The sequence below is a fragment of the Neopsephotus bourkii genome, unplaced genomic scaffold, assembly GCF_033783945.1.
Source record: "Neopsephotus bourkii isolate Nb327-2 ecotype Australia unplaced genomic scaffold, CSIRO-AGI_Nbou_v1 NB_846, whole genome shotgun sequence".
Taxonomy (NCBI): Eukaryota; Metazoa; Chordata; class Aves; order Psittaciformes; family Psittacidae; genus Neopsephotus; species Neopsephotus bourkii.
In genome coordinates, this window is record NW_026901342.1 from 2795468 (window position 1) to 2818165 (window position 22698).

The 22698-nt window shown below is 37.4% G+C and overlaps 1 protein-coding gene across 4 annotated transcripts in view; it reads left to right on the forward strand.

The window, feature by feature from the left end:
- DLGAP1 (DLG associated protein 1) overlaps nt 1-22698 on the forward strand; it is a 397255-nt gene that overhangs the window by 252800 nt on the left and 121757 nt on the right. For 3 of the 4 annotated variants that reach the window (XM_061356370.1, XM_061356372.1, XM_061356371.1), the window contains 2 exons: nt 3248-4273; nt 18101-18315. In XM_061356370.1, the coding sequence (XP_061212354.1) occupies nt 3320-4273; nt 18101-18315 (1169 nt within the window). In that variant the 5' untranslated portion in view covers nt 3248-3319. Of the gene's footprint in view, nt 1-3247; nt 4274-5055; nt 5228-18100; nt 18316-22698 lie in introns of those variants that run through there. The other variant, XM_061356373.1, reaches the window with a different exon arrangement.

Here is a 22698-nt window from a genome sequence, read left to right on the forward strand (position 1 = left end):
TGCTGCTCCTGCAAAGATTTATCATCATCTTTTTGTGACTGTGATCTTTTGCTCTCACAAGAATGTTTTTTTCTGTTACTCTCTGTATCTGCTCATCTGATTCCTCTCAGGCAGATCAACCTATTTTCTGCTTTTTTCTCCAGTACTTCCTCATGGAAGATTTCTTGACAGCTCAGACTCAAAATGGGTGTAGAACTAAATGTTATCTTTTCTCCTAAACATTACCACCATCCTACTTGCCATTCAAGCTCATATAGGAGTGCTTAACCAGTCTTCCTCCACAATTTATGGAAAACGTGTGCCTTTCTCTCTGTACAGACAAATGACACTTTTCATATGCTTTACCACTTTTTAAGACTACTTGCGCATTCTCTTTAGCATCTCTATTGCCAGTCCATCCAAAACACAGCTGGTGACATTGCTGTTGTCATTGGTCAAACCATACCTGTACCTTTTAAGCTCAACTTTGTCTTCTAAATGTTCCACACTATTCTGTTCCAGACTATCTGTCATAGAATCATAGAATCATGGAATCTTAAGGAAAAGACCTTAAGATTATCAAGTTCCAACCCCCCTGCCATGGGCAGGAACACCTCCCGCTAAACTATGTCACACAAGGTTCTGTCCAGCCCAGCCTTGACCACCACCAGGAATGGTGCATTCACAGCTTCCTTGGGCAACCCATTCCAGTGCCTCACCATCCTCACAGTAAAGAACTTCTTCCTTATATCCAACCTGAACTTCCCCTGTTTACGTTTTAACCCATTACCCCTTGTCCTACCACTACAGTCTCTAATGAAGAGTCCCTCCCCACAATCCTTTTGGGCCCCCTTCAGATACTGGAAGGCTGCTATGAAGTCAGATCAAGTGTTTCCTCATTCAAGCCATTCTGCTCTAACAGTATATTAAGACTGAATATTCTTAATAATTCCATGTCGTCCCCTGTGCGTGTTATGACCTCATTATTCTGTATATGCTTGGTCCTTTCAGTTCTTTGTCTGTCTACATATACTCTTTTTCCGCAGTATGCTAAAATAAAAACTTCATAGCCATTCAGATAATTAAAAAAATGAAAATAAATCACTGGTTCTGTGCATGTCCCACTGTATTGTACTTCTCCATGTCTTTCTCGTATCTAAGGGGCAAGGTTTTACTGTTTTTATCTTACATGGTGCACTAATCTATGGTTAGTCCTAAGATAATTTATCAACCATCTTGTGGACTATTGCTTGATTATGGATTTAAATACATTTAAATGAAAATTAACTGGCTGAAGGTTTGTTTCCACAAACCTTTTAGGTGTGAAGGATATTCATAGACACCAGAGACACAAGTATTTTTATTTGGTCATTATACCCTTTACTGGTATTCCTCTTGATGGGATATTGTTGGTCAAATCACATTTTCGATGATTTAAGTAATAGATCTACATCCCTTTGGGTTTTTTGCTGTTACACAGTCTAATAGATCATACTTTTAAAGGAGTTTGTAGGGATGTAAAATGCTCTTTAGAAATGATAAGGATTGTCACTACAGTATAACTGAAAAATCAGCTCTTTAAATATATTATTTTTGTGCTTTTAAAAGTGCCTTTGGCCATTCTTCAGGTAAACCAGGGAGCTCATCCATTTGGAATATTTCAAGTGCCTTTTGTGGTATTTTGAAAACTTTTCTTTTGGAATTCAGAGTCTCCTGAGAATGAACGTTTTCTGCATTGCTGGGATCCAGTGAGGGAGAATGAAATGCAGGACATCCAAAGTAGCTTTGAGGTGTATTTAAAAAAAAAAAACCCTCCATTTCAGCTCATCACAGATTCAGAAGAAAATATAAAACCTGTTGTGATCAAATGCAGAGCTTGTTTTTCCAGAGTGACATTAACTTAGTGCTATTTCAGAAAACTTCATTTTTCCCAATTTGCCAGCATGTACATCGTCCACAACCTGTTAAAACATGAACTTTATCTGAGAGAACACTGGAGGAACATAGTGGAAAACTGTGGATACATGTCTATTCATATTCAAAAAAAAGATCTCATTTCCAAAAGTATTAGGCAACTATCCACGCTGGAAAGAAATAAAGTAGTTGAGTGACTTCCATTTCAGTTGTGTGCAGCATAAGAGATCATCCTCTAAGGGGTCTTCTCCCCATCAGGAGCTGAGACAGCACCATGGGAATGTTTTGCCACATGTAAAACTGCATAATTTACGCATTAACATCTCAGAGGTTGCAGTAGCAGTTGTATCCAGACTTTTGCTAATGATGAGAGCTGAAATGAGGACATCTGGCCTCAAACAGAGTGGTGGTTATATCACTTACGGTGAAGATTTCATTTTCAAATTGTTGCAACCATTAGTCCATAACACTGTGAGTCACTTCAAGGCCAAATAACTGCAATCAAGTGTTGAGTGTTGAAATCCCTTACACTGTTACAGCAGTGTGCAAGTTTTGGCTATACTAATTCCCCTAATGGTAGCAGGAGTAGGTAGGGATGTTTAAACACTACTTGATACTCTGAAAATTTATGTAAAATTAAACCAAGCCATGCATTATCAGAATAATAAACAGTAACTACAACAACCCTGATTATATAGGTTATTAAACTGTTTGTTTGGTTTAATTTTGACAGTTAGTGCCATGTATTATTATTTTATTCTTAATTTGAGAAAAGCTTACAGAAATAATGTTTTCATAGAGTCTTGAGATGCTTGGGGTCTAGGCAGACAACATGGAGATCAAGTAAATTGCACTTTTATCATGAACAGATGTGGATTTAAGACAAGGAACAGTTTTACCTTAACTGAACCACACTTAGTATTTGGTCCAGAGTAACCCAGGAAGTGATCCGTTAGGGGCATGATCTTTTTTAATGCATTTATTTGGTTCTGAAAACATGCAGATGAGCAGTTAAGGCTTCCTGGGAGGTCCCCGCCCATGAATGTTTTCAGGACTGAAGTTTTATAGTATAGGTGGTGATACTTACCTCGTTGTGAATTCATGAACGATAGTGAATTTCGTATCAGAAAATTTTCTTGCATGTTTTCCAGCTGGTGAAAAAAATATTTTTCCTGTGTATTGCTTAGGTATCCCCTATCACTATGATGGACATGGCAAATATTAAGGGATAAAAATAGTCAGAGGATGATTATTACAATTATAAGTACAGTAAGAAACAATGCTAAACATGCACATGCTGATTTTCCTCTTATCTCGAATATCTTATGGCTTCTGTTGTATTTCATTTTTTTAGGCCTTTCTCTGAGATCTGCCTGTTGCATAGCCATACATATTAGATGACTTTGGGACTTGCTTTTCATCAGCGATGAAGGGATTATCTAGCAGCCGTAGTCATCATCATGGGGTTGCCTGTGACCCTCCGTGTGACAGTCTGCCACACCACCCAGACAGGAAGCCATATTTGTTAAATCCGGTGGACCCCCATCCTGCAGATCACCCTTACTACACTCAAAGGAACTCTTTTCAGGCAGAGTGCATGGTGCCCTACAATGATCAGATTGCCAGCAGCACGTTTCCCCGGAGGCATTATAGTTCCCACCATGAACTCAAGGATGAGTGTGCTCTGGTTCCCCATGGAACTGCCAACAAGACAAACCGCATTCCTGCCAACCTTTTGGACCAGTTTGAGCGGCAGCTGCCTCTGAATCGGGATGGCTACCACACTCTGCAGTACAAGCGGACTGCCATGGAGCACCGCAGTGACAGCCCAGGGAGGATCAGGCATCTGGTTCATTCTGTCCAAAAGCTCTTTACTAAGTCACATTCACTGGAGGGACCATCCAAGGGGAGTGTCAATGGGAGCAAAGCAAGTCCAGAGGAGTCGCAGACGATGAGGTATGGGAAGCGCAGCAAGAGTAAAGAAAGGAGATCAGAAGGTAAGCCCAGATCCAATGCATCAGGATGGTGGAGTTCAGATGACAACTTGGACAATGATGTTTGTATTTATCATGGTCCCAGTGGGGTCATGACCATGGGAAGATGCCCTGATCGTTCTTCTTCCCAATACTTTATGGAAGCCTATAACACTATTAGCGAACATACTGTGAAGTCATCCAGAAGCAATAATGATGTCAAATGCTCTACCTGTGCAAACCTGCCTGTGAATTTGGACTCCCAGTTAATGAAGAAAAGCTCTTGGTCCTCTACATTAACAGTGAGCAGAGCCCGTGAAGTTTACCAGAAAGCATCAGTTAACATGGACCAGACAGTGGTGAAAGCAGAGACGTGTCAACAGGAACGGTCATGTCAGTACCTCCAGGTACAGTGTGGAGAACTGATTACTGTTAAGTGTGCTCTGCCTTGTCTAAGGTGTTTGTGGGGGATGGGGGTTTACTCTGATATTTCAGCTTTCCCAAGAGGTCACTGATCATCAGACAAGGGGTAAAGCTGCTGAAATTAAAAATAAACCTGCTTCTTCTTTCCTTTTTTTCTTTTTTTTCCCCCCAAGCATTCACTATTTCAAAGAAACAGTTCATGTTGGAACAGGCTTATAATTTTTTCCTGTGGGAAAAATAAGACCTTTCTGCGTACCTTTTGACTTTATAAGGCAGTCACAGTAGGGGTATAGGAAATTTGATGTTGTAGTGCTTGTGCTTAGCATTACAATGTCAATTAACTGAATGTAACTAGGATACAAATTCTTTGATTTCTGTAATTTCAAGATTTGCCTTCATTTACTGCTTATTTCATTCTGAAAGCTTTTGAGACCCTTTTGAGAAATTTTGATGTACCTTAATACTTTCTCCATCAGGAAAACAACCTACTTTCCTTTTTGCCATAGAATATAAATTCTCATAAAACAGTTATTGTAACGTGTCCAGATTTGTTTGTCTGGCTATTCCTCTTTCTCATGGCTTTGAGTCAAAAATAAAAAATCAAAAGGTTGAAATTATTACTTGTTCTGATTATACATTTTAGGAGTACATCACCTACTCCCTCACAAGCTGTTTGCAGTTAATACAGCGTCACTATTTTCACCAGTATTGTATCTTTAAATGTCAAGAATCAGATGTCTGCTCTTGGAGCTATCATACTGCCGGTGAATGTTTGTGGCAGGAACATGGATCAGAAAATTTTAAAACTGTTTCATTCTTAGGAGAGCTGTGAATAGCTTTTATGCACTTTAAACGAAGCACTCATGGCACATCTAAGTGTGTGTGTAAGATGGAACAACGTTGCTCAGAGAAGAGAGAAGACCATGAGGAAAAAAGAGGTTTGCTAATATGATTTGGTTTCATTTTAATGTAGTGGGACTCTTGTCTATTTGTATAGAAATTGTAGCAAGTTTTCTCATAATGGGTGCTTAAATGAGGCAGTCAGCTTCCACATTCTGTTGTTTAAGTCAGTATGCAGAGAAAGCGTAGGACTGAAGCATCCTCATTTAAAAATTGATGTTAAAAGGTTTTATTGAGTGGCATGCAAAATAGTTTTGAATGCCAGCCCCTGGTTTCTAAGTTTTAAATGTAAAGAAATGGATCTCTGTATTTTCTTAATAGAGAACGGGTTAGGGGGAGAGGGGGCAATATGAATGCTTGGATGTGTTTGCAGCTGGGCAGGTGGACTCGGGGTGGGGGGTGTCAAAATAGCTTCGGGTTGCAACCTTTTGAGTTTTGGGAGGTTTTTTTCTCTTTAGTTTCTTTTGTCTGAAATTTGTGAGTCAGACGAAATTGCAATTTAGCCTTGATTGTTGTGGTTACTTTAGACCCTGAGATTGCTTTTTGTTGATGTTTTTGTTTACTCTTTCAGGCTTCCTCTCAGGTTTAGAGAAAATAGCTGACAATTCAGTATGTGACCAGATGGCTAGAAAAGCGCTAAAAACTGTGCCAGCATCAGCTTTAAATGAACACCTCCATAGGGACTTTTAGATAATGTTTAACTGACAGGAATAGACTCCTGAAGTGGAATTAGAGGACATTATCTGTGTCTATGTGAAAATATGTCCAACAATTGAGAAGGGCAGGAATTCAAATAACTAAATTCTCGCTGTGTTTTCCATTCTCCCTGGTAGTTCTATTTTGGGCTTCATTTAATTTAATTTCTTTTTTTCTAACTATATGCTTGTTTGTAAAAGCCAGAGAAATATAACTGTTTTGAAATCATTAATAAATTTAAAAAATAAATAAATAAATAAAAGGAAAACCTTAGCCAGACTTTGATTAACATTGGAAATAATATTCATGGTAGGGTAGATTTGAGAAAGCAGGTCAGGATTATTCTTCTCTATTGGCAGCTTGAAAGAATGACACATGGATATAGATATTAAAAGTCAGTCTATTCTGAAAGCATCGGACTGCCTTTCTCTTCACTGTATCACTAATCTTTTTACACTACAAGCCCTTTGGGGCTTGGACTTTGTTCCCTTTTGTGTTTTCACAGTGCCTAGCACAATGGGGCTCAGAACCTAACTGAGGCCTTTTGGCTGTCCTGCAGTATGATTATATATTAACTGCAGCAGAGTATTACTCCATTAGTAGGCTGCAGAAGTATTCTGTATATCTGTTATTTTCCTGATGACCTTCTCATCATTGTACCAAAAAGCTGGTGTCCTATGTTAGAACCATTAGAAATGCACTAAATGAAATTAAAGCTTCAAATTCTTGACAAAACTGGACAACTCTAATAATTTAATTTTGTTGTTATGATGCTGCTTTGTTACTTTATTTAACTCACTAATTGTTAAATAGATGCTTTTATCAACTCACTTTTAATTTAAGCTGTTGTTTATAGTCCAGAACAAAAAACTCTCTGATCCTTGAAAGGAGCAGCTATTTTGCTAATGCGAAACTCTTCTTGTTATAGTATCTGAATTCAACGAAGGAGTGACTTTCTTTCAACTCTGGGTATTCAGGGAATTTTCTTTATCATGGTAGATCTGTCAGAGATCACAGGCGACATTGACTTCACATTTGCTTGTAAAGGCTTTTATCACCAAAGTAACTGGATGAATTCTCAGTGTAAAGACATAGAAATAACAAACAATTATCTCAGTGTGGTATTTTCCACATAACTGTTCTGTGGAAGGAGTTGGCAGTAGTCTGTGTTACAGATGGGCTTATTTCTCATAGTTTGGAATTTGGATTGACTGCAGAGCCCTCCTGCATTGCACAGTCTTCCTTTACCCTGGCAGGCTCCATTTCCAGCTTGGGTGCTGAGGCACAGTGTCTGTCCTTGGCGGTCTAGGGGAGGCTTGTCTCGACACTGTGCATCTCTAGAAAGAAATATTAGCTACCAAACTAGTCTAAAGACTGTCAAGCAAACCTTTTCCTCCTATCTGCGTTTTGGGAATGAAGTTGTATTTTTTCTTTTTTCTTGTATTTCTACTTTCAAGAATGAGGAGCTGCATAGTAGAAAGATAAAGTCCTTAGTTTTGAGCTGCTTCTTTCTTCAGGAAAGTTCTTTTAGTTTATTCAGGTTTACAGTTGGACTAATTTGAAGGAAAGTGAGAAGGAATTGTTTGTGTTTTCTTAAAATTCTTCAAAATGGTTTCAGTCCCTTGAGAGAATAATTTATGAAGCAGTGGACAGCCTCTTTCTCTGGTATCTTCTCTGGAAGAAAATAAAATGAAACAAAACTATTGAAGACAAAATGCAGTCTTTTTCTGCAAACAATTAGGTCTAATACACAGGTAGATATTTTTGACACTTGTTTTCTATGAATTCATGACTGTTGAAGCTAATAGAGTATCCAATACACTGCAATTTTGATTGCAATTATAGTTCTGCCATTCAGTGTTCCCTGATAATTACTATTCTGATTGTCCTTGGTCAATTTGTTTAAAAAATGGATAAAAATAAAATGATGACTTTTTTTGTATTATTCTTCTTTTCTTCTTATGTGGGTCAGTCATATGTTTTCTTTTGATCCCATCTGATGAGGCTCAAGTCAATTGTGTCAGAGGATGAAAGGCTGAGATTTTACTTCTGAAAACAGAAGAGCAGTAGGTGAGGGTTCCATATTTCCATTACTTGTCTGTTGATGGGAGACTGAGAAATACTATAAAAAAATATATAAGCCAAGTTTCCAGGTGTAATAAACATTTTCTGGTGGAGAAGGGCTCTGTTCATACTGTGCTCAGTTTCCTGTGTAAAGATTGTCTGTAATGCGCATTACTGTATAATGTGTAGTGTTAAGAGACACAACAGTTCAAGTGTCTTGTTTTCCACTCTGAAGACAAGGCATGTCCACAGGTTCTGAGGAGATACTGCTCAACCCTAACCTCTTTCTGTTGCCTGTGTCCATGGACAGACAAATAGAGGGCATCACCCTGTGTCAGAGTGCTAATAAGGACCAGTATCTGTCATATGATTGTTTTAAACACAGTATGGCAATTACAAAGTTTATGGCACAGCAATTTATGTTAGATCAGTTATCCTGGGCTTATGTATGCAAGCCTATCTGCATTTTCAGTTTATCTTTACTTTTTCCTCGTTTGTAGTGTTTGCATTTCTGTCACAACTACCATATTCATATTAGATTTTCAGTATCTCCATGTATATGTATTTATATATAAGTTGTATTTTAATATTCATTAATATTGATCTTCCATTTTTCATATACCAAAGGACCTGCCTTGTTTTCCTCTTATGAAATTCCATTATGAATTGCAATTGAATGAAGCATACATTATTTTACCTTATTTTTTCTAGTCAGAACTACAAAGTATATTGAAGTAAAAGTTTAACATTAATTTACTGAGCTCATATGAAACATACTTCTCAGTAAAGCTAGTGAACCAATTTGAACAATTGTGAAATAAAATGTCAAATGTTAAAATGTATTCTAGGCCAGCTTCCAGGTATGGAATAATCCTAAAAATATTTTGAAATTTGTAAATTTTCATTAATTTTAAAATAAACTAATGTCTAAGAACATTGAAAAAGTGTCATTCGCAGAAAGCAGCTTACTTCAGCTTTAAAATTGCAAGACGAGTAATATGAATAATGAATAAAGTTACGAAATGTTTGTGCACTTGGAAAATAGAAATGAAACACAAAATAGCTTATTTACAAAAAATAGATTAATAACAAATAATTCCATTGAACCTACATCTTGGTTATTTATCCTGCCTGCAAATCTACCCATTGCTATATTAAGAATCCTACCCTTGATATATAAGACAGATATGTGGGAGAGTATTTCCATATAGCCACTCTCCTCATCTTTGCAGTCCTTTGATTTCCTTTTTTTTTATAAAAAAGGAATTGTCGGCTGAATTGGTGAGCATGATCTTGCCATGTATTTCACTGTTTTCTCATTCACTTAGTTGAAACCTGGACTGACCTTTGGTGTCTGAGTAATGCGGTAATGCGGGCCACCTAAGCACTAAGAGCTGTTCTACAGCAGTGGCAGTACTTAACATTTAGCTGCAATTTTGTCTGCCCGTATTCCTTAGGTAATAACTTTCTATGCTTTAGTTTTATAACCATTCTGTAACTTCTTAGTATTGAGTATACCAGCACTAATTTTTTTAGTTTTTTGGATTAACTTGAATTCCTGTTGGTTCATTATGTTAACATCCCTACATTCTAATAGTGCATCCATTAATGAACCTAATTCTGGCAGCTAGCGTACAAATCCACATATAGGATCCAGCAACATACTTAGGTGACACAATGCTACATATACTGTATATCAGAAATGTTTATGAAAATTATGACTGCACATAATTTGGTATAGATTTCAGTTCCTTTATGGATTAGATTTGACTCAGTCCTAGATCTGACTCCTTTCTATAGCCTTAAGTATCTGGAGTGCTCTAATGTTACGCTTTTCAGTAATTTCACTGGGAAAAAAAAAATAAATCTTCAAGGCAAATCAAGCCCAGCAAAGAGGATGATTTCAGTCTGTATCCAAGGCTGAAATCCTTAACTTTTATTGTGGAGATATGCAAAGTAGGTGGCAAAAAAAATACTGAGCGGTGATATATTTTCCTCAGTCAGCACAAAGTCACAAGTAGTGTTTCCCCTATATCCAGTTATTGGGTTGGTTTTGTTTGTTTGTTTGCTTTTGTTTCAAGGATGGAATTTGCAGTACAGATCTTGAGTGGGGACATACTACAGTGCCGGAAGAGAGGTTTGAGCCGGGGGCAGCTGCCCACACTTTCTGTTCTGCCTTACAAATGCTCTTGTGCTTTGCTTTTTGCACAGCTGAGCTTCTGTCACTAGTGAATTAAGCAACAAGAACATGAATTTATTGTGTACTGTTTGTCCTTTCAGGCTGTGCAATGGACTATCTCATTTGGGCTTCTGATGTATAACGTATTTCTCTCATCAAAGGCTAAGCAATGTGCATTGCAGTTGGATAAGACACTGTGACAGTTCTGGTGGAGGGCTTCCAGAGACAGTCTCTGAATTATCTCTGAGTGTTCTATGCAAATAAATTCATGTTTAATTTTGCTTTAGTGACATAACCCCAGCCTGTCAATCACCCTGGTAGGAAATCTGTGAGATTTCCTGGTCTCTAGCAATTCAGTTTCCAGCAGATGAGAGGCAAGACCATAACCTTGATTTGATATCCAGTGGGACACTACTGTGGAGCAGACCTAACAATTTGGAATCACTGAGAAGGCATGCTATAATGTTCTGAAACCAGGAAAGTTTCCTTTGGACTGAATGAAAGCTTCTCACACAGGTGTATTTCATTGTTGTATTCCAAAGGAAAGCATTGTGGAACTTTCAGTGAAGTCTGTCCACTGTCCAATAAATTTGACTATTCCAAAAGAAAGCATTGTGGAACTTTCAGTGAAGTCTGTCTGCTGTCCAATAAATTTGACTATTCCAAAAGAAAGCATTGTGGAAGTTTCAGTGAAGTCTGTCCACTGTCCAATAAATTTGACAGAAGCTAATAGCCAGCTGGAAGTGGTAACTTAACTGCATTACTTACAGCTGCTGTCTGTGAGAGCACAACATTAGGAAAGCACCAGAGATCATCCAGTTACAGTCAACCAACAGAAACAGTATAAGGGCTGTTTCTCAGAATGCTCTCCCCACCATCAAAAACATCCATTTTCTCCCAAGGATGCTAGGTTCTCCATCCACAAGCCAGTTTCCTGCTGGCTGATTGATAATGGGCTTATCGTCATGTGTAGTGAAAGAAAGTTAAAATGACATCTTATTTATCAATACTGGGATGTGATGCTAACTAGTCACTGTATACAGCTGCTGAAGTGATTAGGGAGAGAACTGATTCACCCCAAAATAAGGTACCTAGAAGTGAGGGAACATTTCTCCAATGCTAGTGATTGAAAGTGTCCTTTCAAGGATTGGTATTCATGTTAACAGTCATCCTGTCATCCTTACTTGGGCAAAGAGCCATATCTCATTATAGTCCTCTGCACTGAAAGCTTCAATGGAATTGAGAAAGATGAGAATAAATGTCTGCCCTCTGCCACAGAGAGATCATCCATGAGTATTACTGAAGCAGTTCTAGTTTGAGGTCCTGACCGAGAGTCCTGCTACTATATGACCTTCAGTTATGTTTCCTTCAGCTAATAGATGTGGTAATTGCTGTTTGGCTTCCTTTCTGTGGAATGCGTTTGGGGGTGGCAAACTTGCAAGGCCCTTGGCTGGAATCATTGTATCCATGTGGTCCTTTTTATGGTTGGTCTGGACTTTTATGCGTAAAGCAGGAGAAAATTTAGCTGGAATCAAGATGTGGTTGTTTTGTGTAGGAGATGCACATTCCTCTTCGTAAAACAAGATGTGAATCAGATTGCCAAGCTAGTGGTCAGGGCACCTTTTGGTGAATGAAAGTCATAAACTGGAGCACTATTTGAAGAATTTTTGTCTATTGAGTTGCTATATGATAATTCATACTGTTTTAGCAGACTTTCCAAACTCCTGTTATGTGAAGGAAGATTGTAGTTCTTCGAACTGCTTGTTCAGGTATGATGCAAGATGCAGGCATTTAGAATTGAGGAAATAATGTTCCATCTTGGAAAGGGTCTTTTGGCTGTTAATGCTGTTCATGTGTAAAAAATATAGAGTCAGCTAAATGAAATTAATTTATAATACAACTTGATTGCTGAAATAGCTAAAAAAAAAGGTAAAACAAGTGGGGCTGCAGATACTAAGCATATTAAGTTTGTCCTAAATAGAAGCAACCTTCCTATCTGCCTTTTTGCAAACTCATGAGGTTTATTAAACATATAGTTCTTTAAGATTTCTAAGGCTTGCCCTTTTTTGCATACTTCAATGATTCTTAACACATGCACACTGATAGAATGAAATGCTGCTCATCTTTATTGGTCTGATTAATTCAGTATTCATGAGTGCTAGGAATAGGCTTGGTGAGTGGAAGATGGCAATTGAAACTTCCTTAACAGCACGCAGAAGAGGCATAATAACGGCTAAGAAAACCAAATTACATGGGTTTGAAAATCTGCACTGAGCAGTCATTAAGCATTGTTCTTCAGTTGTGTGATTTCATTTCATTAAGTATTTGCATACTAATAGAAAGCTAAAGTTACAAGTCTACTGCTGTGAGCGATGGTTAGCCACTCCTTCCAGTCCTTGTGTTTACTTCTGTAGTCATCCACATTGCTTTGGCAAAGCACAGGGAGAAGCTTTAATGATTTCAGCTGCAATAAACCAAATCAAACTAGAGATCAGTAATGAACTTAATTTGCTATAGAGACAGTCTGTTTGCTATTTCATCCAGTAAGGTAAGTAAGTTAAACAATTTGGGGGGGGGGGGGAAAGAAGGAAACTAGATATTCTAATTTTATTGTTTAGAAATGGAATAAAAAATGGGAGTTTACCTTTGTCTTTACATTCTGGGTGTATTTTACATGCCACTATGTGTGAGCTTTTGAAATGAATGTTTGAAAAGTGGGGAGACAGTATGCCTGTTTACTTAGTTTCTTTATTTGGGGACCTAGACTATCTATTAGAAAAACCCAGTTCCTTCATATCAAAAAATGTATTAAAGGAATTGACAAGACACTCTAGCCTGGATAATGATGAAGTGCGAACACTTCCAGAGCAACATAAATTTAAAAGTTAGGACAGATAATCTATACACTAAATGAACCTGAATCTAGATAAAATGTTGGCTGGTGGCAGTGTGTTATCTGTATAGCCTGTTCTGTTTGCAAAAGAATCCTGTATCTACCGTGTAATCAGAAGAAAGAAACTAGTCAAGCTTAGCTTTCATACTTGTAACAAACAGTTTACTAATGTGTATGCTGAAGTCTCAAGTTTCAGTAAATTGCCTGGCTCAGGGGCCTTTGCTGAGTTGTTTTTTTTTTTGTGTGTATTTTCAAGTAATAATGTGTTCTATTTCACTGTGCTTTTGTGTGTAAGTGAAGTGCACTCTTGATTTTTATGCTTGTAAAGAATTGTACATGATCTTAAAGATCATTTGCAGAATGAAATATTTCCAGGATCTCTATTATTCCAATAGTGTGAATAATAATAGCTCTATTTTAATGAAAAGAAAAAAAAAGGTCATTGTTAGATCTGAGTTTAGCTCTTCCCTTTTTTTCTTGAGAGTAAAAACAATCAGGCATGTGATGTTCCTGCTTGATGATCTGATACTGATACAATGGTATTGCTAAAGTAATTGGATAATATGATTTTCTTAAAAGCATGAAACAGCTTTATCTCAGGTATGTCCGTCTTAATGCCATTAATCCTCTAAGGCAGCAGATACTGTACATATGCACTTGAGTGCAGTATAGTACGTGATCCTGCAAGACATAATAGTGGTGATTCAAACAAAATAATAGCTTGTGGGGAAAATCTGTGCAGACCTCCTGACTGAAAAAAATAGAGAGATGGAGGTTCACATAGACCTTTTTCCCAGCATTTTCCAAACCAACAGAAGGAAACACACTACAGAGTGTTCAGTACCGTATGTATAGAAAATGACTGCATGAAATAATGCGATCAATTTTATTTTCACAGTTTGTGGTTTTGAGAAGGCTTTATGTTTTATTTTTTTTCCATGATAGGAAGCACTGTATGTGACAGTAAATTGCATTGTCTGCATGAGTTGTTTCAGCCATTTCTTTTAGGAACCAGAGAAAGCTCTCTGAAAATCAGGTCACTTCTTTTAGTAGATATTGCTTGAGGTATTTGACTCTAGGCACAGAAATATTAAAATGTAGACATTATTGTATCTGGCTGTACTTTTAAAACAGCAAAATAGGTACAATGAAAGGAAATGCTAAGCCCTAAGACTTGTTTGTCTTACTCAGATAATACAGACAGTGCCCTGAGATCCTTTTGTGAAAAGTATTACAACTGTTAATAGCCAAAGCAAAAATATACTACTTCTAAAGTAGTGCTGCAATTGCTGTCTACAAGTTACATGATGTCTTACTGATCTCTCCTACTCCAATTTCTTAAATCAGGGTTTATGACTCTTCTAAAAATGAAGTAAGATAAAAGGGAACTGGACCCAAATTTCTTTCCCTACTATTCTCTTAAATACTGAAACCTTCCTGAAAAGAAAAAGGAGAGGGGAAAAAAAAAAAAAAGGAGTCCCACTCAGCCTTAAATATCTGCAAGAAAACTGGTCAAATTGTTTAACTAAAATAGCCTTTTAACAAATATCCATTATGTTCTTCCAGTTCAGCTATGTCTAGGCAGCCAAGAGAATTCGTACAAGCACTCTGACTTCCTCAAAGTGGTAACTGAAAGTAGAAGCATATCTGGGTTGATATTTTAGTCAGGTCTCTGAATCTGGATGTTTTTCCTAACCATAACCGTAGACATCCTTTTCTCTTTGGCTTGTACAGGGTTTACCCTTAAAACCATAATATGGTAATGGAACTTGGATTGCATTTATATTATTTCCTTTGAGTTTGGGCATGAAAGTAACTTCCAGCACAAAAAAACACCCAGTAGGTTTGTGGCACTCCCTGAGACTGCTTTGTTCCTGGTGTGTATGTGACCAGCTTTCTATTTCTTCTAGAGTGTTTAAAAGGTGGAAGAACTGCTAAGAAGTTAGCATGCTGGTTTTCAGTGGTTGCTCATTTCATGGACAGAGCAGAGCTCAAACTGGAAATTTTCTTCCAATCGCATCTTATGTCGTGAAGCTAGAGCGATGCATACAAAGCGTATCATGGCACACAGTGTTTGTGTGAATAAATAGGAAGTTTTGTGCAAAATTCATTGCAACCAGATTTAAAAAACTAGCCTATTGTATCTAAATTATTTTGAGAAGTTCTGGGATAAAAAAGGTGTTGTACTTATGTGTGGACTTACTCATAACAGAACTTAAGAATTCCAGGGGTTTGGTGCCTACAGCAACTATAGCTCATCACTTGTCACCTATAAACTACAGCATTACATCTGACAGTATGTCTGTTATTTTGTCAAATCACAAGTGTTCAACTTGACCGAACTATAGGTGCTGTATGAGCATTGTAACTTTAACACCCTTAACTTTTTCTCAAAGACACCAACTTTAACATTATACTAACATATCCGATTTAGTGCATGAAAAAAAATAATTCACTAATTTATTTTCATGAGAAAAAGCACCGATCTTTAACTAGTTAAAGTATGATGAATAAAATATTAAACAGATTATAGTGCATGTCCTCAGAGAATTTACAGGTTTCCTACATAATACGACTTAGCTGTCTAGTATCTGCCTGAAAACTTATTGCAAATACACTTTTTAAGGAGTTTTAAACTCCTGACCAAAGGCCTGAGCATGTCATCAAAATGTCATCAGAGCTTGATTTTACTAAGCGTGTGTTAACTTCTTTTTTGTATGTCAGTGATTTGAAAAGTTGAGGTTTTAAAGCTGAGAAGCAGGAGCTGTAGGTTCCAAAATATGTGTGAGAAGTGGTATGAATATAGAATTGTATTTCCACTGTTTGATGATGCTGTTGGCCTAGAGCCATTGCAAGGATGAAAGATGAAAAAAGTATTATCCTCTGTCATAAATGGCTACAGGAGGAGTATAAAATTCTCCATACTCTTCTATGTCACAAATGGAATCAAACCCACTACCAAATACTATCTTCATTTGTATACAGACGTATACACACCAAGAAAGCATTAACTTTCCAGATCTGAGGTCTAAGCATAAACTTAGAAACCATGGAATTGGAGCTGCTTTTTGTTTGCTTGTTTGTTTGTTCGTTCATTATTTTCTTTATTGCACACAGAAGTTTGTCAGAGTCCCATATTCAGTGGGTTCTGTTATTACTCTCAGTCTGTAATAATGCAGTTCTTAGAGTCCTAACCTTTTCTAGAAGAAAATTTTAAGTGTTTTAAGTGTATTTCTTCAATTACTTTCTATAGATACATGAAGTAGAATACAATGCCAGGACTAAATCTTGAGTCCTCTGAGGAAAATGCCAAAGCTTCAAGTGAGTTTACCAAACCCAGACTTAACCAAGAGAGAGGACTTAGACTGAGTACAAGAGCAAACTACTTGCTTGAGCCATGAAGTTCAAGGAAGGATCTAAATCATGATGCAGTAAAAAGAAGAGTAAATGAAAGAAGAAAGTTGGCAAGGTCTTGGGTTTGAAATCAGCGGGAAACAAAACAGTGACATGATTTATGAATAGTTTGGTTAATTAATTGTGATTAACAATAAGTCCATGAATGCTTAGAACCATTAAATATCTCTATTTCATTTGTGTAGCACAGTGAGTTTTTGGATTACAGTTTATATCATTGTAGATGGATAAAATGCCATAAAAATTTGACCTACATTGACAGTAACGTTTGAAAGGCCTTAAAGCATCTGGACTAAAGTTTGTAGTGGGAATCAACAGCTAAGCTGTTAGCAAACAATCCAGTGTTTCAGTTTTGGTTCTGTAAACAAGCTGGCATGTAAATACTATGGCTGTAGTCTGTGAAGCATTGGATACACAAGATATTCAGCAGAAGATAGATGTTGTTGAAGAACAAAATTTCCATAGAAAAGAGGCACTCCATAATTATTCTTGTAGATGATATTATTCATACGCTGCAGGACAAATTTGAGCAACTTAGATATGAGACTCCTTTTTTAATATGGCTTGTACGGGTTTTTGAGCATTGTAGCTACAGCTTGCTTTGGAGAGTGATTCACTAAAAATCAGAAAAATAGCAATCTGAAAGTTCTCAACTACTTTTATTTAAATCAAACACAAAATATGTGTAACTAAAAAGCTTTTTTGCAGTTTCACCTTTGTTATAAAAATATGCTTTCTGAAAAATAACTTTAGAACAACTCCCTCAAGGACCCTTCTCCACTGCATGTTGTTTCTGCTGTTACATGAAGGAGAAGGGTGTTCGTTTACAATGGCCAGAAGCTCCAAGAGCAGAGGAGAGGAGAGGGTGGGTAGGCAAGAGCACTGTGCTCTTGGGCTGTCCTCTTGCTATGTACCAAAATCTCATGAACGCACATTCCCAGTGTTCTAGATTTCTGGTGCAAGGAATGTATAGCACTTACTTCAGATCAAGAGAAATAATGTACATCAAGAAGAAAAAGAAGGGAATAGAGTTGTATGACTCAGACACTCAGGCTAACATAATTCAAAAGGAGGATCCCTGCAAGCTGGGAGGTGTTCGGTGGTGCTAATTATGCTATAGAAGCAATAATAGTATAATTTCACACTTGCAAACCTACTTTTGTGATGATTAGTGCATAGCTCCACTAATCTGTCTTGAACCAAAGTCATCTTGGTCTGTGTAGCAGTGCACACTCTGTTTGAAAAAACTATGATATAGAGGTTTGTATTTAATCTTTTCTGCCTCACCAGAGGTGTTTGATTTGTTAAGCTAAACTAAATACCCTGATCTGGTTTGCAAATACTTCTAATGAAAACCACTAAAAAAACAGGTTTGTCCAGCACGGTATTAGACCTAACTGAGGCTTCTGTGTTGGCACGTTAGCTAGAACTTCCCAGATAAGTAGCGGAAAATAGCAAATAACTCCGGAGATGCTTGTGACTATGCAGGGGGAGAAGTGGGCCTCCACTGCAAGGAGCAACCCATGGCCAAATGGGGTTAAGAATAGACCCTTGGCCATGAGAGGTTTTGTTATGTCTCTGTTGTGGCTTAGCACGTTCAAATCTTGCTGTGCAATTACATCAGGGAGGGACGTATTAATAAGAGAATTGTGTTTATCACTTTAGGTCCCTCAAGATGAATGGACTGGATACACTCCACGAGGGAAAGATGATGAGATTCCCTGCCGACGAATGCGTAGTGGCAGTTACATCAAAGCCATGGGGGATGATGACAGTGGAGACTCAGACACAAGTCCAAAGCCATCTCCAAAGATCGCTGCACGGAGAGAGAGCTATCTCAAGGCCACCCAGCCATCCCTCACAGAGCTCACCACCCTCAAGTAAGTCAGTGCTCTACTACGTCATATAGAGTTCTCCATTAAGACGTGCAGTTTCTGTTGCTATTTGTTTCTATTCTTTGCTTCTGGGTACCAATTAAGGAAAGTATTTACTTAAGAATGTTTGATCATGCTTATTTTCGGTTGGGATTTTTTTTTTTTCTGAGCAAGAGTAGATTTAGGAATGCATTTCAATGTTATTCTGAAGAGAGACCCTACTACCTGTGCTTTGAATTTGCAAAGTATTTCAACCTTCCAGTGTTATGTGAGTATTCAGGTATGTACAATAGATCTGTTCTTTAAATATTTTGCTGAATTATAGTTTTGACCTGCAAAAGCTTTGCATGATTGTGTATTTATTTATATACAACATGTGAAATTAGCCCTAAACTAGTCTTTGCAACTCAACAAAGAACATCTGACATTTAATTTAAAAGAACAATGACTGTCTGTAAACAAGCAAATCCATCATTTCCACTCTTTACTTCACTCAGTTGCCATGTATTTTGTGGAGAAATAGAACCAAAACTGGGAGGAGAAGGAGCAAATCACGTATGGAAGTTAAGAGGAATTATGGTTGGGTTTTTTTGTTGTTTTTTTTTTTAAATGTCAGTTTGTGTTGGTTTTATTTGGGCCTTTTAAAAGAGCCACCTGAATTCTCATGAAAGTTACACAAATGGATAATTTTGGTTTTAGTGTTGTACTCTGACTCTAAAATGGAGAGGTCCCCTATAGCAAAAGAATAAATTATATCCATAAAAGAAAGTAGTGTGAATTTAAATCAGTGGTTGTTTCTGTCTGTCTTCTGCAAAATTCATAGCTATAATAGTGAATCATAGTTCACAGAACCAAAAATAACTTGATTTTAGTATAACTTGCCTAAGGCTATAGTTTTAAAATGAAGAAAAAATAAAAAGGCGCTGTATCTCTCTTCTAGTATGTGTGATTAGTGACAAAAAATTCCTTATGCATTACCCTCATTAATTTCCTCTCCTTCCTTCCTTGTCCTTCTCTACCCCATTTTTTCCCAGATATCTTATCTGAAAAATAGATTTTAGAGAGAAGTGTTTGATCCTTGTAAAGAATGTCATGCTGTTGACATCAGTGATGAATAGACCAGCAGGAGAAAAAAAAAGCAGACTTATTGCAACTCCCCATAACAGCCTGCTTGACTTTGTCTCAGGGGAAGCTATAAATTGTTTCTGTTCTGTCTTTCCATTAGTGTCCAAAGGAGAGGGCAGTCTCATTTTCTACAGGGATTTTCATAAGCTAGATGGTGCTTGCTCAAGGGATCCAATGATTCCTCTCATCATCCAGCAGACTTTACTGCATCCTTTCCTGAGCCAAAACTCCTCCTCTGAGATCAGTTATTACATCCTCTGCAAGGTGAACATGAATGTTATGTACCATCACAAACTCCATAAAGCCACACTTTATGCATGGACACACTGTCAGGCACAGAGTTTATTCTTTCTGAGACTTTAGAAACATATGTTCCGTATTTCTGTAATAGATATGTGAAGTACAATCTATCGCAGTGAGTTTATTTGCTCTTGGTCATTCCTGTTCTCTGTAAAAATAATATTTTCAAAAGAATATCAAATTATTATTGAAAATAAAAAGTCCTGCATGTCACTGTTCACCCACAGAGGATGCTAGATCAGAGGGCTTTGGCAGCAGAAGCTTTTTGAGTTTGGCTTTGAAGTCATTGTTATTCATCAAAGTGCTTGTACAAATACTTCATTTTATATATTTTTTTTTAATTCCTTCCTATTGGGAAAGCTCTTAGGAATGTGTTTGATTTTAAGCTGTGCTCTGTAAAATTCATGTACGTTTTGAAGCTATGCAGAAGTAGAATGTAAATCACTGGGTAGGGGAAGGAAGGAGAAAAATGATAAATGGTAGCAAAACACAAAAGAGGACAAAATATGAGATAACTTTTCTTTTTTAATGACTTTTCATCAAGAATTGGGATGAAGTAGAAGTATTTGTTTTAATCCATGATGATACTTCGTGGAAATATTTCTTCCTCGGAAACCTTTCCACTTTCAGAGACAAATTGTATAATATATAATTATGCATTGATTTTATTCTTTTCTGATGAACATTGTAATTTGGGGTTTTTTTGGTGAGAACTAGCCAAGTACTTGCTCTGGGAATTGAAGGCTTCTGTTAAGCTCATTCTTTTTTGCAGACTTCTTCATACTTCCTTAGTTGCATGAATTGACCTTGACCATGACATTGCTTGTTCATCCCAGGGCTACCTTGATTACTCTGAGAGTGAGCTGAGATACAGTTTTGCTGGCATGTCAGCCAGAGTCTAAATTAGGGCCCCCAACTCACTGAATATAGGTCGTCAAGCAATTGTGTAATGTGTGATAACAAATTATATCCTTAGCTTACTATTGACTTGAGTTCAATTTGCACCTGAATAAGAGCTTCCTGGAAATGAGCCAACAGCCACTCTCGTCAGCAAGCAGCCTTTTAGTGACACTAGTGGACTTCCTAGCTGTCCTTGTGGGACATTATTAACACCTTAAAGCTGAGTGATATTTCACCCCTTTAATCATATTTTTTTCTGTCACTGAAGAGCAAGGCACCTTTGAAAGTGATGTTTCTTCAGTAGTAATTGTCAGGAATCTCCTGCACTTCTTCTGCTATTCTTTCTGTTTTCTATATGCAGTCTCTAGTTGGCTTCACTTTCATCTTTGGCAGAGCAAACAACTTAAAAACAAGTTCCCCTTTGCTTTCACTGTTTTTGAAAGGATTTTTCATCTTATGGGACTTTTCCTCTCTGAGTACTTTAAGTCTAATATTGGTCTCACAACCCACGCTGTTCCTCCCACCTACCTACCTACAATTGCTCATGCGCCTACTGTTCTAAGGCAGGATTTTCATTACTGCCAATGTTTCTTTTTATATAAGGAATAATTTTTGAACAGCACAACTGTGTCATATCTCCTTTATGTAATGCAAATTTATTTTCCTGGTTTTGCTGAGGTATTTTTCTTGCTATACCTTACAATCTCCCTCCTACAACATTCCTCCCATGCCACGGTTTCCATGTGGTTACAGCACATGTGTCAAATGCTGTGGTACCATTCTGAACAAAGCACATCTTGTTGTGATCTTGAAATGCACACCTCCGCTGCTCCGCTCTCATTATTCTACCAGGAAGTAAGCAGCTTTTTCTGTCTTTGCTGGCAGTATCCTCTTGGTGTTTAATCTTTCACAGTCCAGATAAACTGACCCAGCTGGGGAAAAAAAAAAAAATAAAAAAAATGTGGTGTTTTCTTGCACATTCCTGAAAAGTGGCAAAAGTTCATCTTGCACTTATAAGCAGATGGAAAATAGGTTAGCTAACTTCTGAAGAAGGTGCAGGCAACAGATAACTGACATTTCCATTACAGCTCAGCTTGGTTCAGGACATATCCCTTCACTATCTGTATGTTCCCTGGTTATGTTTAGCCTGATTTTCAGTATGCAATTACATTGCCTGTCCACACACCAACCTGTAACTTTTGAATTTGTTGGCCAGCTTTAACTAAGTTTGCTAGAGCGAATTAAGTCTGAAAGATACGAAGTTCCAGCAAACGTTATGAAGATCTCTCTGGGCAAGGCAGAGAAGGATCTGTAGCTGTCCCTTACAGTCCTTTGAAGTGGGCAAAGTAGCTGGTGAATCAGCACAAGATATTACTTGATGGCAGCATTTTCCCAGCCTGAAAGATGAGGAATGTTGAAAGGACTAAAAATATCTGTGGAGGACAAGAGGTCTAAGATCCTGTTATCATAGCTTTCCTACTTTGTTCTATCCCTTTCCTCTTCTCACTACATCCACACTCATTGCCTAAAATACAGGTTCAGATTATGGTTCCTAACTCAATATTGCTTCTACTTTGGGGGCTCAGCCACTTCAGTCTTCTGCAGTTCTATTTTTATTTTTCCTAAAATATTACAGTAGTGAAGTACAGTATTCCATTTGTGGACATTTTACATGGATTTGGGGGTATATGCAGTTGTAGTATTGTACCTTTGAACTCATATTTCATTATGTAAACCTTTTTCAGAGTTGTTGTCTCTGATCACCAGTGTATTGACAGTTTCAATGATCTTGATACTTTGGAGATGCACTGATGGAATTCATGTAAAAAGAAGAGAAGGGAGAACAGAAATTAGTTTTTTTTTCTTTAAAAATCTTTATTTTCAAGGTATTCTCATCATAGCTGTGTGTATTCCTGTCATTTATTGCATAGGTGAGTAATACTTGCAATCAGTTCCTAACTTTATTGGAGATATTCCAACAATAATATCTCAAAAGTTATGCATGTTATTTGTGTACACTCAGGCTTACATATTTTATGTGCTAACAGAAATAACATAAGTACT